We start from the raw sequence: 15209 nt of genomic DNA, 5'->3' as shown, positions 1-15209 counted from the left end.
GGGGGACAATGAAGGAGAGGTGGGGAAGGGGGTCCCAGGGGGGACAATGAAGGAGAGGTGGGGAAGGGGGTCCCAGGGGGGTCAATGAAGGAGAGGTGGGGAAGGGGGTCCAGGGGGGGCAATGAAGGAGAGGTGGGGAAGGGGGGTCCCAGGGGGGTCAATGAAGGAGAGGTGGGGAAGGGGGTCCAAGGGGGACAATGAAGGAGAGGTGGGGGAAGGGGCGGGGGGGTGTCGCGCCTGTGACTGAGCTCAAGCGACTGAAGATGATTCAAAGTTCATCCATTCTTCACCGCGAACCTTGTAATCTTGCCGGTAACCTGTCCCGGATGCATCTCGGTGTAATTGTCGCTTGTTGTCGTTACGCTTCGTGCTATTTTAGATCCCTCTCAACATTGAGAGTTTGCGCTCAGTTCTGCAACATTTATACTGCAGCAGAGTACTGTGTTGGCACAGAGGCAGCTGCCGCTGAGGGGGGTCCCTTTGGAGCACGTGGGATGAGGGGTGATGCGAAGGTGCCGTGAGATGCCGAAAACACTTTACGACGCAAGCCACCTTCATCCCTGCCTTTGCATGCAAAGCGTTCTTGTTGGTATCATCCACACTTCCTTTGCTGAGTGATGAAGGCGTTCTTGAGTGAGCCGATGCTACTACTCCACCCGCCAGCCCTCTCCTTGTGATTGCTCGAGGCGAGAGGGGGGGGGGAGGTCCGGCCAGTCCCGTGGTGATGGTGCCAGCGGCGATCTCTGCTCTGTCATCAGAGACGCGGGCCACCAACCCCCCCCCCCCCCCCATGACACCGCGGAATATTGGGATTCAATTGCTAATTAGCTGAGGAAATGCATCCGAAGACATTTTTTTGATTAATGTAGGGCCCCTATTTAAAACAAACCTTGACGTTTCGTGCCAGATCCCCCGCCCCGCTCCCCCTTCCCCCCACCCTCGCCCCCCCCCCCCACCCCTTGGGAAGTTTCTACATAGGCCTGTGTGTTTCAATGGTGTGTCAAAACTCTAAAATTAGCTCTGTTTTAATCATCATAATTATAGCGCTTGTACAGATGACAGTCACACGCACGCACACACAAAATGACAAAGGTCCCCTGTATAGCCTTTAAGAGACTGTTGGGGCAAGTGCTGTCAGCGAACACCTATGCAGGCCAGCACGGCACACGAAGGGATGGGTGGCCAACACCGCGCCCGGCCGCCTTTGCATCCCGAGTGCTGACGTTCACACACCGCACCGCGTACAATTAATGACATCGGTTAAAGCGCAGTCCGCGATAGCACGCGAGGTGCGTATGCTGGCCGAACAAAGACTGAGGTGCGTGGGTAGCACATGTAGAGCCATCCAGCAGTATCCCGCCTCGTGTGACGCATCACCGAAGCAGCCGCACAACCGCTTATTCCTACTCGCGCGACGTCGTTCTGTTCACTCAATCGCGTTATAAAACAATTCCCAACCGCGTTATATCTAATTCGCTAGCGCGTCATAAAAATGCGTCCCCGAATGCGTGCATCGCGTTGTATCCAATTCGCGTTCTGCAAGCACGCTACGTTATAGGAGAACTGACTGGACTCATTTTTGGCCGAATCTACCTAGGGGAGACCCCGGACTGCTTCAGATAATCGTCACGGGTGTTGGTGGCCGTGAGCGAGAATCGGGGTCGTCTCGTTCGTATCGCAACGCGCTAACCACTGCGCCACCGCTCATCACACACGCACACAAAGTGAACTCTCGCGATATTCTCGCGACGTGGAACCTGCCCCCGTGGGGTTGCGCAGACAGCTTCGGAACGCGGAGGAGACGCGAGCACAACGTGGGGATCCGCTGATCCCAGCTCGACCGATCGCTTAAACATTTCAACGTTTGGAGAGAAGGGGGGAGGGGGTGGACTGGGTGCGGTGGGGGGGGGCTATATAGAAAGAAGCTATTTTCAAACAGTGTCATCGGAAGAACGATTTCGTAAATGACATATGACGCCATACACGCGTGTGCGTGTGTGTGTGTCGATCTGTCGAGGCGCGCGGTAATGATCGGGCTGCACGGCCCCGGGCAGGTGTGGCGCCGGGCTGCCAGGTATGCCTTCACCTGCCGATATTTTATCTCGCCGACTCCGTCTCCCCCCTCCCCCCTCCCAACACAAAACCGGCCACGTTAACGACCTCGCCTGCGAGTCAGGTAGTAATAATGGTTTTTGTGGAAGCTCCCGGCTTTTAAGAAATGTTTTAAGAGTTGCGGCGGGGTCTGGATGTTTGTTTTTCTGGTTTAATCATCAGCGCACTCGCAATTTACGAGTGTGCGGTGCCGCGTGGTGAGCCAGGCTGCGAACGTGTGTCTAAGTGTGTGTGTCTAAGTGTGTGTGTGTCTAAGTGTGTGTCTAAGTGTTTGTCTCCTTGTGTGTGTCTAAGTGTGTGTCTAAGTGTGTGTGTCTGTGTGTGTGTCTAAGTGTGTGTGTCTAAGTGTGTAAGGGGAGCGGTAGTGTAGCGGTTAGCGCGCTGCGCTATGAACCCGGCGATCCGAGTTCGATTCCCGCTCACGGCTAACACCAGTGACGATTATCTGAACCGGTCCTGGGCCTCCCCTAGGTCGACTCAGCCTTAAATGAGTACCTGGTGCGGTGTGTAAACATCGCCACTGGGGAGACAAAGGCGGTCGGGCGTGGCGCTGGCCACCCACCCCCTCGTGTACCGTTCCGGCCTTCATAGGTGCTCGCTAACAGCACTTGCCCCTACAGTCTGTTAAGGCTATACGGGGGATCTTTGTCTAAGTGCGTGTGTCTAAGTGCGTGTCTAAGTGCGTGTCTAAGTGCGTGTCTAAGTGCGTGTCTAAGTGCGTGTCTAAGTGCGTGTCTAAGTGCGTGTCTAAGTGCGTGTCTAAGTGCGTGTCTAAGTGCGTGTCTAAGTGCGTGTCTAAGTGCGTGTCTAAGTGCGTGTCTAAGTGCGTGTCTAAGTGCGTGTCTAAGTGCGTGTCTAAGTGCGTGTCTAAGTGCGTGTGTGTGTGTCTAAGTATGTGTCTGTGTGTGTGTCTGTGTGTGTGTCTGTGTGTGTGTGTCTAAGTGTGTGCCGGCCTTCAAAAATGCTACTCCAACAGTGTGTGAACGGCTATACGGGGGGACGGGATTTTTGTATTTGTGAGGACAGTGGTGGCACAGTGGTTAGCCCACGACGCTTACAAACTTGTTCGATTCGCCTAGTTCCATTCCATAGGCAAGGCTAACAACAGTGCCGAGTGATATCTGGTGTAGCTGTGTAGAATCAGGCATGGGGGAACTTTAAGGAATATGACATTCAAATACATTGTCGGTTGTCACTAAACTTTAAACATGCTTGGATCTAGATACACCGACTGTGCTGAAGAACAACTTAAAAGACAATATAAGTTGTCCGTGCGCACTATCATTAGAAGCACTGTGTTGTTAACAACTAGAAAATACTTTCCCGCTGCTCCCTAGCACCCGATTAGTGCGGCTAAGAAGACGCGGCCGCGGGGGTCCGCCTTGTCACTGAAGTCGCGGGTCGTATCCGGCCCGCGGGCCCTGGGTTCCCACCTCCCTCCGCCCACCCCACCCCTCAACCCCCCCCCCCCCCCCCCCGTCGACAATGATGACTCTGCCCCGGCAGGTTCCCGAGGCCAAGGCAGCGCCGCGCGAGAGAGAGAGAGTCCGACCTGTTTAAGGAACATTCTAGAAACCCGAGATTTCGCGAGGTATGCGCGTGGGAGTCGCGCAATCTCAAGAGTCGCGCAAATTCTCAAGACGCTTTAATCCAACGCTTTAATCCGGACTCTATCTCCAGCGACCAGCTCCCTCTGCCCGTAGCCCCCCCCCCACCTCCTCTCGCATCCCACCTGGTCCCTACCCGTTCCCTCCCGCCCCCTCCCGGCTCCACGCTGGGGCTGAGCAGCGCTCCTCTGTGCTGTGATCCACTCGAGCAAACTTCGTCATCATCCGCTCCTCCCCGCCACTCTCAATGCTTTGAGAGTTATGGTGCCGTGCCAGCCTTTATAGGTGCTCGCTCACAGCACTTGCTCCAACTAGTCTGTTAAGGGCTATACGGGGGATATTTGGCTTTGTACGCGAGTGGAGGCGGAGCGGTGGCGCAGTGGTTCGCGCACTGCGCTACACGATCTTGTCCCACCCCGCGTTTGATTCCCGGCCACCGTTAATAACAAGAGTGTCGTGTGATGACGTCTGGGTGAAGTTGGGGTGCCGAGACAGTCGTAGTTCTTAGCGAGGATGAACCCTGGGCTCGAGTCGCCTCATTGTCCTGCTGCTGCTGGGGTCTTCAACATAACACGGCCACAATGAGCCGGGTGGTGTGAGAAGGCTGTGCGCGCTCACCAAAACAAACCAGATCGGAGGCTCCTTTAACGGAACGGGCGTGGTCAGATTGCACCCCCTCGCTCTCTGTGCGCCTCGCAGTGAGAGTAGCGCGGCCATTCAGCTCCAACATGGAATTTGAGAAGTTGAGGTAGCCTTGTCCCTGAGGCGCGCGCTCGCAGCCCCCTTCACTAACAGCCGCCACCCACAACCCCACACGACCCCCCCCCCCCGCAGGGCCCAGTGTCAGGTTCCGGGTCCATTTATCTCTGAAGGAATGATTAATTGAGCGAGGTAATTGGTGAGGGCTGAGAGCCGGTCCTGGTTGGTTAGCACCGCGGACAGATTAACTGCCCCCCTACCGCCCACCCCACGCCCGCCCTGGACTTCTCTGGGGGGGGGGGGGGCGGGGGCGGAGGGGGGGTAGAGAGGACGGTGGGGGGCGGCATCGACGTTGAGGATGTTTAATTTCGGCTGTTAAAGACCCCACCCCCCTCGGAACCTCCCCTGCTCCGTACCCACGATTATATTCATTTGCCACGTGGCGCATTTACCACAGATTTACGTTCATCATACAGGCGCGCGTCTTTACGGGTCGATCCCTTTCAAGAGTTGCGATCGAGGTGCGCATTCATCGTTTCGTGTCACGCGTGATTCAGTCCGCGCGTCGATTCGTGCACGTCAGGATCCATTGTCTCGTCTCAGGGTCCAGGTGTGCGTCCCTCCTCCTCGTTACCCCCGATTCCCCTCCATCTCCCCACGTCCCTCCCCCCCCCCACCAGCCTCCGCTCCCAGCTCTGCTTCATAATGGGCAGCCCGTGAGACGCTCTCAGCTGCACAATGAGCGCAGATTAACTCAAATGGGAAGCCCATTTTTCTTTCTCACCTGCAGAGCGGGCCATGCATCGCTGCTCCGTCCTCTCGCACCCCCCCCCCTTGTCTCCCTCTCCTACCCGCTTCGTCCACACACAAACCCCGCGTCCACGGATCTATGCCCCCCCCCACCCTCACCTCGGCGCGAGACCGTTTAAGGGCGGCTCAGAGATTTCACGGGGGGAATAAAGGCGCTGTAACAGGCGTTTATGTTCTGTTTAAACACTGGCTATTTTCTGTTGTGCGGTGGAATGGCAAGCGAGGAGGGTGGGGGCGGGGGTGAAGTTTTGGACCACACATCAAGGACAATGCTCACTCGCTCCCTGCCTCGTTCCCCTTCCCCCTCGACCCGCTCCAACCCTCACTCCCACCTGAGTTAGGGAACTCAGCAGAAGCCGCCGCTGCTGCTGCTGCTGCTGTTGTTGCTGTTGTTGTTGTTGACTCCCCCCCGAACATAAGCCCGGGGTGGAAAAACACCGCGATGGATTGCGCGCTTGGGACGGATTGGGATTGGACCCTTGAGATCGCGCGATTTGGTGAAGAGGGCACGTGGCGTAGCGCAGAGATAACTTTACCGATGTAACACGTTGTCCCGTCGCTGTCGTCTGTTAAAGTAATAATAATACTACATAACGTTGTAGCCCTTTGGACGTTGGTGGTCGAGACGCGGCCGTGTGAGCGCATTGCAGCTGATGCACGGCGAGCGTGGCTCGGGCCACGGACGGCGCCCCGCGCGCGCGTCTCGAACGGATCGACGGGACGAGATGCAGAGAGAGCGCGAGCGAGCGAGCGAGAGGAGGGAGAGGAGGAGGAGAGGCGTCAGTGTTTCGACGCGCGATGACCCCGGTTGTGGTTTGGAGACTCTCCCGCTCTCTGTATCCGTGTCGGTGTTGTTTTGTCTGATATTTAGTGGTGCAACATTATTCATTAGGCGCAACTCACGCGCTTGAGCCGACGCTATCTGCACGCTGCCCCAAGCTCGACACACGAAGATGATTGAAGGATCGTAGTGGTGCGGTGACGGGGCGGGCGGCGGGGGGCAGGAAGGGAGGTGAGGTGAGGGGGGGGGAGAGAAGCGAGGGAATTTGGAGGAAGAGGAGCCAATGAATGACGGAAGGAATGAGGCAGGAGAATTCTGTTTTCGTTGGGAGGTTTTTGTTGTATTCTTGGGTTCGCGTTCCTACCCGGGAGCTGCTTTGTGTGGAGGCACGGCAACGGCAGCCGGAGGGGAGGGGGGTGGAGGGGGGTTCCGTGTCAGGGAGCTCGTGAACGACCCCTTGGCGTGACCTCTGCGGCGTTGCTGCCTCCCCACTCTCATTGCTGAGTCGACCTTCGCTCTCACTGCGTCTGCCCGGGGTTGTTGTTGTTGTCCGTTGTCCGTCACTTCGCTCTCGCTCCTTGCTGTGGAGACGGATTGTTGCGGTCGTTGTACGACAATCAACTCTCACGCCCAATTCGTGGCTCTGGACGGATAGAGGGCGCAGGCCTGCAACTGCTGGCGGACAGGGCGACTCCCGCTGGGGGGAGGGGGGGGGGCTCTAGGCAAAGCGTGTTGCCTCGTCTTGGTGGGGGAGTTACCCACACTTCACGCCACCTCACACGACTGTACCGCTCGACTTGAACTCAAAACTATAAAACTAAACGATTATTATTTTATCAGTGAAGGCCCACTGAGCTGTATAGCTACTTTGCAGAAGCAGCGTGGCTATCACGAGTGATAGGCTTATCACGTCGGAATTTACAGCAGCCAAAGACTAAAAACCTGACCGGAGTGCACCCACATGTGCTGCTGGGTGGACAGCGGCGATTGGAGCCGATGGCAGCTCAACAGAGCACCGGTCCGCCACGAGGGGGTGGTGCTCGCTGCTGCTGTGTGTGTGCTGTGTGTGTGCTGTGTGTGTGTGTGCTGTGTGTGCTGTGTGCGTGCTGTGTGTGTGTGTGTGCTGTGTGTGTGCTGTGTTGTGATCCCAATCCGAGTACTTTGCGGTGTGATTATTTTTTCAAAGTTTACAAATTTGGACCTTGACGCCGGGATCTTTAACGTCCACGGGTAACGCCACACCGCAGTAATAACCAGGGCGGTCGCTGGCACCGAACCGCGAACTTCTGCAACACGCGGCGATGAGTTGCATGCAACAGAGTTGCACGACTCGATGCAATCGAATTGCTCAACTTGATGCAAGAATCTCGAAGCAACAAAAGTAAAGCGAGCGATAAAATAGAGTAGTTGCGCAACTGATGGCTCATAAAGCGCGCGTGGGCCCAGCGGCAAGAGAGGCAAACACTGACTAAGAGGCCTATTGAGTGGCTGGGTGAGTAGGTGAGTGAGTGTGGGAGCGAGTGCGTGGGTGAGTGGGTGGGTGAGTGGATGGGTAAGTGGATGGGTAAGTGAGTGTGTGTGGGTGACTGAGCGAGGCGAGGGCGAGCGAGTGTGGAAGTGAGTGGGTAGGTGGGTGAGTGAGTGGGTAAGTGAGTGGGTGAGTGAATGAGTGGGTGAGTGGGTGGGTGAGTGAGTGGGTGAGTGAGGTGAGCGAGCGAGTGTGGAAGTGAGTGGGTGGGTGAGTGAGTGGGTAAGTGAGTGGGTGAGGAAATGGCTGCCGAGTGGAGAGGTCCAGGTCTCGATAGAGATCAGGAGCGAGGAGTAAAATGTACAACAAAGCGATGAAGGAATCAGCAAATAAACAATTGAAGGTGATTTCAAGAACGCGAACGGAAATCACGAAGCAAGGAGTGGGAAAGGCAGCCGCGAGCTCCCCCGAGCCGAGGCACAGAGCCCGCCTCTCCCGCCACGGAGAGCGTGCACACGTTACAGGAATGTGCCTTTGTCGCTGTGTTGTGTGGGTATCTCAACCTGTCCTGGGCCTCCCCTATTTCGACTCAGCCTCAAATTAGCACCCGGTGCGATGTGTAAACACCGCCACTAGGGAGGACGAATGCGACCGGGCGTGGTGCTGGCCAGCTGTACAGGCGATAGGGGGATCTTTGTATTTATTTTCGTGTTGTTTGTGTGCGTCTGTCCCTGTGTGTGTGTGTGCCCTGTGTACGTGCGTGTCTCTCTGCATGTGTGAGACCGCACGACGAGTGGCGGCGCAGCGCTTTGCGCGGCTGCACTTCGACGAACCAGACGCGCGAACCGGTCGCCCCGGTCGGACTCCCGGCGCAGCGGCTCACAGCTTTGAGATGAGTGCTGCTTGTTGCTGGCCGCGACCCAAGAGCGCTGGGCATTGCTGATGCTTCCACCGCGTGACCGGGCACCCCGTGTTGTGATTTGTGTAATGAAGGCGATTTTAATCGGCGCCGTGGCACAACCCCCGGCAGCCGTTTGAAGTCCGAGATATCAATCCCAGCACCACCACCACCAACAACACCACCAACAACAACAACAGCAGCAGCAGCAGCAAGAGCAGCAGCAGCCGCCGCCGAGACTCAGTGCCAGCTCAAGTGTCTCTTCTGTGGGGGGTGCGAAGACGATGGGGGGAGGCAGGTGGGTGGTGGTGGCGGGGGCGGGCGGGGGCTGTGCGGGGTGGAAGGGAAGCCGGCTCAGGGAGCTCGGATGGGATGCGAATTGAATTCCACCATAAAGTGAGGCAGCTCTCGCGGGCAGTGCGGTGAAGTGCACGCGCAGCGGCAGCGGCCGCAGCGGTGAAGCGCTACGCTCACGACCAACACCAGTGACGATTATCTGAACCGGGCAAGGGCCTCCCTAGGTTGACTCGGCCCAAAACGAGTACCTGGTGCGGTGGTGTAAACATCATCACTGGGGAGACAAAGGCGGCCTGGCGTGGGTGTTGGTTACCCACCCCCTCGTGTGCCGTGCTGGCCTTCATAGGTACCGTCTAGCACCACTTGCCCCAACAGTATGTTGAGGCTATACGGGGATCTTTGTCTTTGTATCCACAGCCCTTTGTCAATCCACTGCTGGATGAAGGGGACCCCCCACCCTCCCACGCCGCCTATCGGCGTTGCACGACCATACTTGACCACGCTGCTAAAGTGCGTTGCGTTGTTCGTCAAAACCCGTGGGTCCGCGAAAGAATTCAGTCCACCGCGATGTGGAGGCAGCGGTGGTGGGGGAGGGGGTGGGAGGGGTGGGGGACTGAGGGGTGGCGGTGGGGGAGGGGTGGGGGAGGGGGTGGGGGAGGGGGAGGGGGGAGGGGGTGGGGGGAGGGGGTGGGGGAGGGGGTGGGGGAGGGGGTGGGAGGAGGGGGTGGGGGAGGGGGTGGGGGGAGGGGGTGGGGGAGGGGTGGGGGAGGGGGCGCAGTTAGCGAGCACCTATTACAAGCCGGCAGGGCGCACGGGCGAGGCGCTGTGGTCGGCATCAGGCACGGGCACATTAGTTTCGCTGCTGCTGTTGCTGCTGCTACAGCTGCTGCTGTTGCTGCTGCTGAAACACCGCAACCAGAACAGTGGGCTAACCATTGCTCCACCGCTCCTTCTACCAAATCCCCTCCAGCCCCCCCCCTCCCTCCTGTTTAATGAGCGTTTGGAACTTGAAGGAGAAGTGAGAGAAGTTGAAAGCGATTGCCACATTTTCTTGCGCAAGTGTAATCGTGGCTGCCGCGTGACTTCATTGTTTAATTTACGAGGAATCAACACTACCCCCTCCCTCCCTCCCCTCCGTCTCTTCACAAATCTGCCCGTGAAGCTGTGAATATTTCCCAAGCAGGTGCACGCATCTGTGGCGTGCCACACGGAGCGGCGAGTGGCGTGGGCCTTCGTTCTGATTGCGTGACACCACAACCCCCACTCTATAACTGCGCACGTGCCCACACAGGTGGGGATGAAGGCTCGAGGCAGAGGGGGTGGTGGTGGTGGTGGAGGGGTTGGTGGGGGTGGAGGTGGTGGTGGTGGTGGAGGGGTTGGTGGTGGTGGTGGTGGAGGGGTTGGTGGTGGTGGTGGTGGTGGTGGAGGGGTTGGTGGTGGTGGAGGTGGTGGTAGTGGAGGGGTTGGTGGTGGTGGTGGTGGAGGGGTTGGTGGTGGTGGTGGAGGGGTTGGTGGTGGTGGTGGAGAGGTTGGTGGTGGTGGAGGTGGTGGTGGTGGTGGAGGGGTTGGTGGTGGTGGTGGTGGAGGGGTTGGTGGTGGTGGTGGTGGTGGTGGAGGGGTTGGTGGTGGTGGTGGAGGGGTTGGTGGTGGTGGTGGTTGTCGTGACGGAGGAGACAGGAGGTGATAGTGGCGGTGGTATTGGTGATATTTTGTTATGATTATCGACGTGGTTGATGGTGGTATCGATGGTAGTGGTATCGCGGATTGTTTGACATTCATTTTCTAAACGATGTCGCCATTCATTCGACATACAGACGGGGGAGTGCAAGGCAGGTGTGTGCAGGGCAGGTGTGTGCAGGGGTGTGCAGGGCAGGTGTGTGCAGGTGTGTGCAGGGCAGGTGTGTGCAGGGCAGGTGTGTGCAGGGCAGGTGTGTGCAGGCAGGTGTGTGCAGACAGGTGTGTGCAGGCAGGTGTGTGCAGGGCAGGTGTGTGCAGGTGTGTGCAGGGCAGGTGTGTGCAAGGCGGCTGTAGGTGGCTCGTCTCACCTGTGTGGGTTCTCTGGTGAGCCTTGAGATGTGAGCTTTTTGTATATACCTTTGTGCACTCTGCATACACACGGACAGACACGCACAGATTAGATGCTTGACATCAAATGAACTCTCTCCTCTGATAATTCGCCGACATCGTCAAACAGCCCCATAGCCCCACGACAACCCCAAACATGTGTCTATTTATGTGTACACGTGTGTGTGTGTGTATGTGTGTTGTGGGGAGCGGTAGTGTAGTGGTTAGCGCGCTGCGCTACGAACCTGGCAACCCGAATTTGATTCCCACTCACGGCCAAAATTAGTGACGATTATCTGAACCGGTCCTGGGCCTCCCCTAGGTCGACTCAGCGTGTAAACATCGCCACTAGGGGGACAAAGGCGTGGTGCTGGCCACCCACTCCCTCGTGTGCTGTGCCGGTGTTCACAGGTGCTCGCTAACAGCACTAGCGCCAACAGTCTGTTACGGATACACGGGGGATCTTTGCCCTTTTTTCTATGTGTGTGTACACGTGGGTATGTGTGTGTACACGTGGGTATGTGTGTATATATGTGTGTCTATTGCGGAGGGAGAGAAGTTGCAGTGGTTAGCAAGTGGCGCTGTGCACCATGCCAAGATATTCTTCCTGCTGCCACGCACCGACCGCTTCGATCATCCATCGGTGAGGAATCGCTCGACGTCCCCATGGAGTGATTACAAACTTATTTTATTTTAGCAGGTTAGGCCCCACTGAACTATGTATCTCTTTTTCAGAAGCGACATGGCTATCACAAATGATAGCTCAATGAGGCGGCCTATCACAATGTTTAGAAGCCAAACGCGTGATGTTGATTATAAATGTGGAGGGAAAAACATGAGGACCTGGAGAAAAATCCACGCAGCTACGGGGAGACAGACACCGCAAACTCAAAATATACAGCAGGCGTCAGGGTCGGGATCGAACCCACGAACCTCCTGTATACCAGGCGAGGTAGTCAACATCTCGCAACGACTCCTGCCTACTGAGGGCGACTGCCTGCCTGGCCGTCAATAGGTTCAAAGCATCGCCTGTTTGACCTGTTTGCGTTCACGGAGAACAACTAAAGCAGCGTTACACGATGTACGGTGGCAGATTGATTTTAATTGCGGGTTTTACAACTTTAATGGATGAAAATGATGCAGGTAGAGGGAGGGGCCTTCGGTTTTAATGAAAAGCGCCTTTAAGGGCCCGCAGTTTGATTGATTGACTGAGATCCGAATACAATGCCTCACCATCCCCACTATTACGTCGAAGCATTGAAATATGAACATTTCTATTTAAGTTAAATTACTTCTCGTTTCGCTGTGGGCATTCTAATCGAAATGCCTCTCCGCTGCCAATGCTGTTGCTGATCGTGAGGTTGCTGCGTGAAGTTGCCTGCTACCTCCGTGCAGGATGATGCCATTGCACGCACGTGCGCGTGTATTTTTCGTCCCAAAATACGTTTGCTAATTGCGTTTGATTTCTCAAATTCATCCACAATTCCTGGTAACCCTGGTAATCCTGGTAATCTCTGGTAATGGATGTTGACCCTGGTAACCCTGGTAATCCCTGCTAATGCTGGTAATCCTTGGTAAACCCTGGTGACCCTGGTAATCCCTGGTAATCCCATATAACGTTCCACACCCACTGCTGCCGTTAATGAGTGAGGACGTCCTTGGTTGTCCACAGCTTCTGTGGGTGTAACCCAGGGGTCGGTAACCAACACTAACAAGCAGAGCCATTTGTTTTCGATTTCGGTAAGAACAACTCAACAGTGCTTCAAGGGCCGCGATGCAATGTGAACAACGTCACGCAGCAGTCCATTAGGAGCCGCGGGATGCCAAATCATTCATATCGCGTCAATTTAAAAACACGCTGATCATCATGAAACTTGTGTTTTTATTTTACTTGAATACACATCAGGCGCCGTCGTGAAAGCAAGCGCGGTCTTCACACTGCATCATTATTATTATTATTCGCTTCATGTCTCTTCTGAACCTCTGATTTATATGCTATGAAGAAGGGACATTGCCCGAAACGTTACCTATTATACGTTTGTTTACTTTACACAAATCGTGTGTGTCGTCATTTAATTAACGGGCTGTACCCACACTCCAGTCCCCACGGCCCAGCGCCAACACGCTCCGTCTGTCCGCGTTCACCAATTCACTCGCCTCATTCAAATACAACGTTAACTCGCTGCACGCGCCTGATGATTGTGCCGCAGAACAGCACACGTGAGCACACGCAACACGTGAGCACACGCAACACGTGCGCACACGCGCAACACGCGAGCACACACGCAACACGCGCGCACACACGCAACACGCGCGCACACACGCACGCGCGCACACACGCACGCGCGCGCGCAAACACCGAGATCTCAATCTGCATGTGAATGATCTCTCTCTCACGCAGACGGCGATAATTGCTGAGCAAGCGTCACGTGGGACGTGTTCAACAAGTATCAGGCGCGTGCAGCGTAGAACGAGTCGCTTATTACGAGTTGGTGGTGGTGGGTCGCGAGGCCTGGTGCATTGGCCGATCCGTGTCGGCAGACGATCTGCCGACACGGATCGCGAAGAGACTGCGAACGTCGCCCCTGGCACGGGATCAGCGGGGAACAGGTCGGAGCAGATTCCTGTCTCGAGGGCTCAGCCAACAACGCACGCACACACGTATAGTGACACACACGTATAGTGATACACACACATATAGTGACACATACACACATATATAGTTACACACACATATAGTGACACACACAGTGACACACACACGCGTAGTTACACACACACATATAGTGACACACACACACACGTAGTTACACACACACACATATAGTGACACACACATATATAGTGATACACACACACACATATAGTGACACACACACATATATAGTGACACACGCACTCACATACGTAGTTACACACACACACATATAGTGACACACACACGTAGTTACACACACACACATATAGTGACACACACACACGTAGTTACACACACACACATATAGTGACACACACACATGTAGTGACACACACACACACACATATAGTGACACACACATGTAGTTACACACACACACATATAGTGACACACACACATGTAGTGACACACATACATATAGTGACACACACACATATAGTGACACACACACACGTAGTTACACACACACACATGTAGTGACACACACATGTAGTGACACACACACACGTAGTTACACACACACATATAGTGACACACACACATGTAGTGACACACACACACATATAGTGACACACACACATGTAGTGACACACATACATATAGTGACACACACACATATAGTGACACACACACACACGTAGTTACACGCACACACATGTAGTGACACACACATGTAGTGACACACACACACGTAGTTACACACACACATATAGTGACACACACACACATATAGTGACACACACACACACGTAGTTACACACACACACATATAGTGACACACACATGTAGTGACACACACACACATATAGTGACACACACATGTAGTTACACACACACACATATAGTGACACACACACATGTAGTGACACACACACATGTAGTGACACACACACATATAGTTACACACACATAAGATCACACGCACACATAGTTACACACATATTTACACACGCACATATATAGTTACACACACGCGTGTACATACAAGAAGAAGACAAAGATCCCCCGTATAGCCTTAACAGACTTCTAGGGGAAAGTGCTGTTAGCGAAGTACCGATGAAGGCCGGCACGGGACATGAGGGGCGGGGGTAGCCAGAACAATGTCCGGCCGCCTTTGTCTCCCCAGTGGCGATGTTTACACGCCGAACCCCAGTTACGTATTTGAGGCTGAGTCGACCTAGGGGAGGCCCAGGACCGGTTCAGATAATCGTCACCGGTGTGACCATGAAGTGGAGTCGAACTCTGGTCGTCGGGTTCGACACAGACACACATCCGAGTCGCAGGGTTCGGAGCGCAACGCGCTAATCACTGCGCCACCGCTCCCCACACACTCACGACACACACTAGCACACGCACACACTAGCACACGCACACACTAGCACACGCACACACTAGCACACACACACACGTCGCAACGCTCACAAAAGGCGCTTAAATGCTCACACCGCATTCGCATTCGCCTGCCAACATGCGGGCACACAAAGATCCCCCGGAAAGCCTTTCACAGTCTGTTGAGGCAATTGCCGTGAGCGCGAACTTTAACCCGAGGACGGGACGCCACACGAGGTTGGTGGTGTGGTTAAAACCTTCCCCGGCCGTCTTTGTCTCCCCAATGCTCGTGCTTAGACGCACCGCATCGGGCAACTCGTTTAAGGCTGATGAGAAGCCGCCCCAGGGTAAGTTTCGATAGCACTTGCAGCTGCGATGTTATCCGTGTATCACATTTACACATAGACACACACACAACACTGACATACCTACACACACTGACAAAA

General features: G+C 55.3%; 1 protein-coding gene across 1 annotated transcript in view; it reads right to left on the bottom strand.

Moving 5' to 3' along the window:
• The window catches only part of LOC144722793 (Krueppel-like factor 5), a 43698-nt gene that overhangs the window by 8877 nt on the left and 19612 nt on the right, over nt 1-15209 (bottom strand). Inside the window, exon 3 of the mRNA XM_078601214.1 lies at nt 10718-10777. Within this exon, the coding sequence (XP_078457340.1) occupies nt 10718-10777 (60 nt within the window). The remainder of the gene's footprint in view (nt 1-10717; nt 10778-15209) is intronic.

The sequence above is a fragment of the Lampetra planeri genome, chromosome 15 (genome assembly GCF_965212315.1).
Source record: "Lampetra planeri chromosome 15, kcLamPlan1.2.h2, whole genome shotgun sequence".
Lineage (NCBI taxonomy): Eukaryota > Metazoa > Chordata > Hyperoartia > Petromyzontiformes > Petromyzontidae > Lampetra > Lampetra planeri.
Note: the sequence above shows the minus strand (reverse complement) of the source record. Positions and strands in the feature narration are given on the sequence as shown.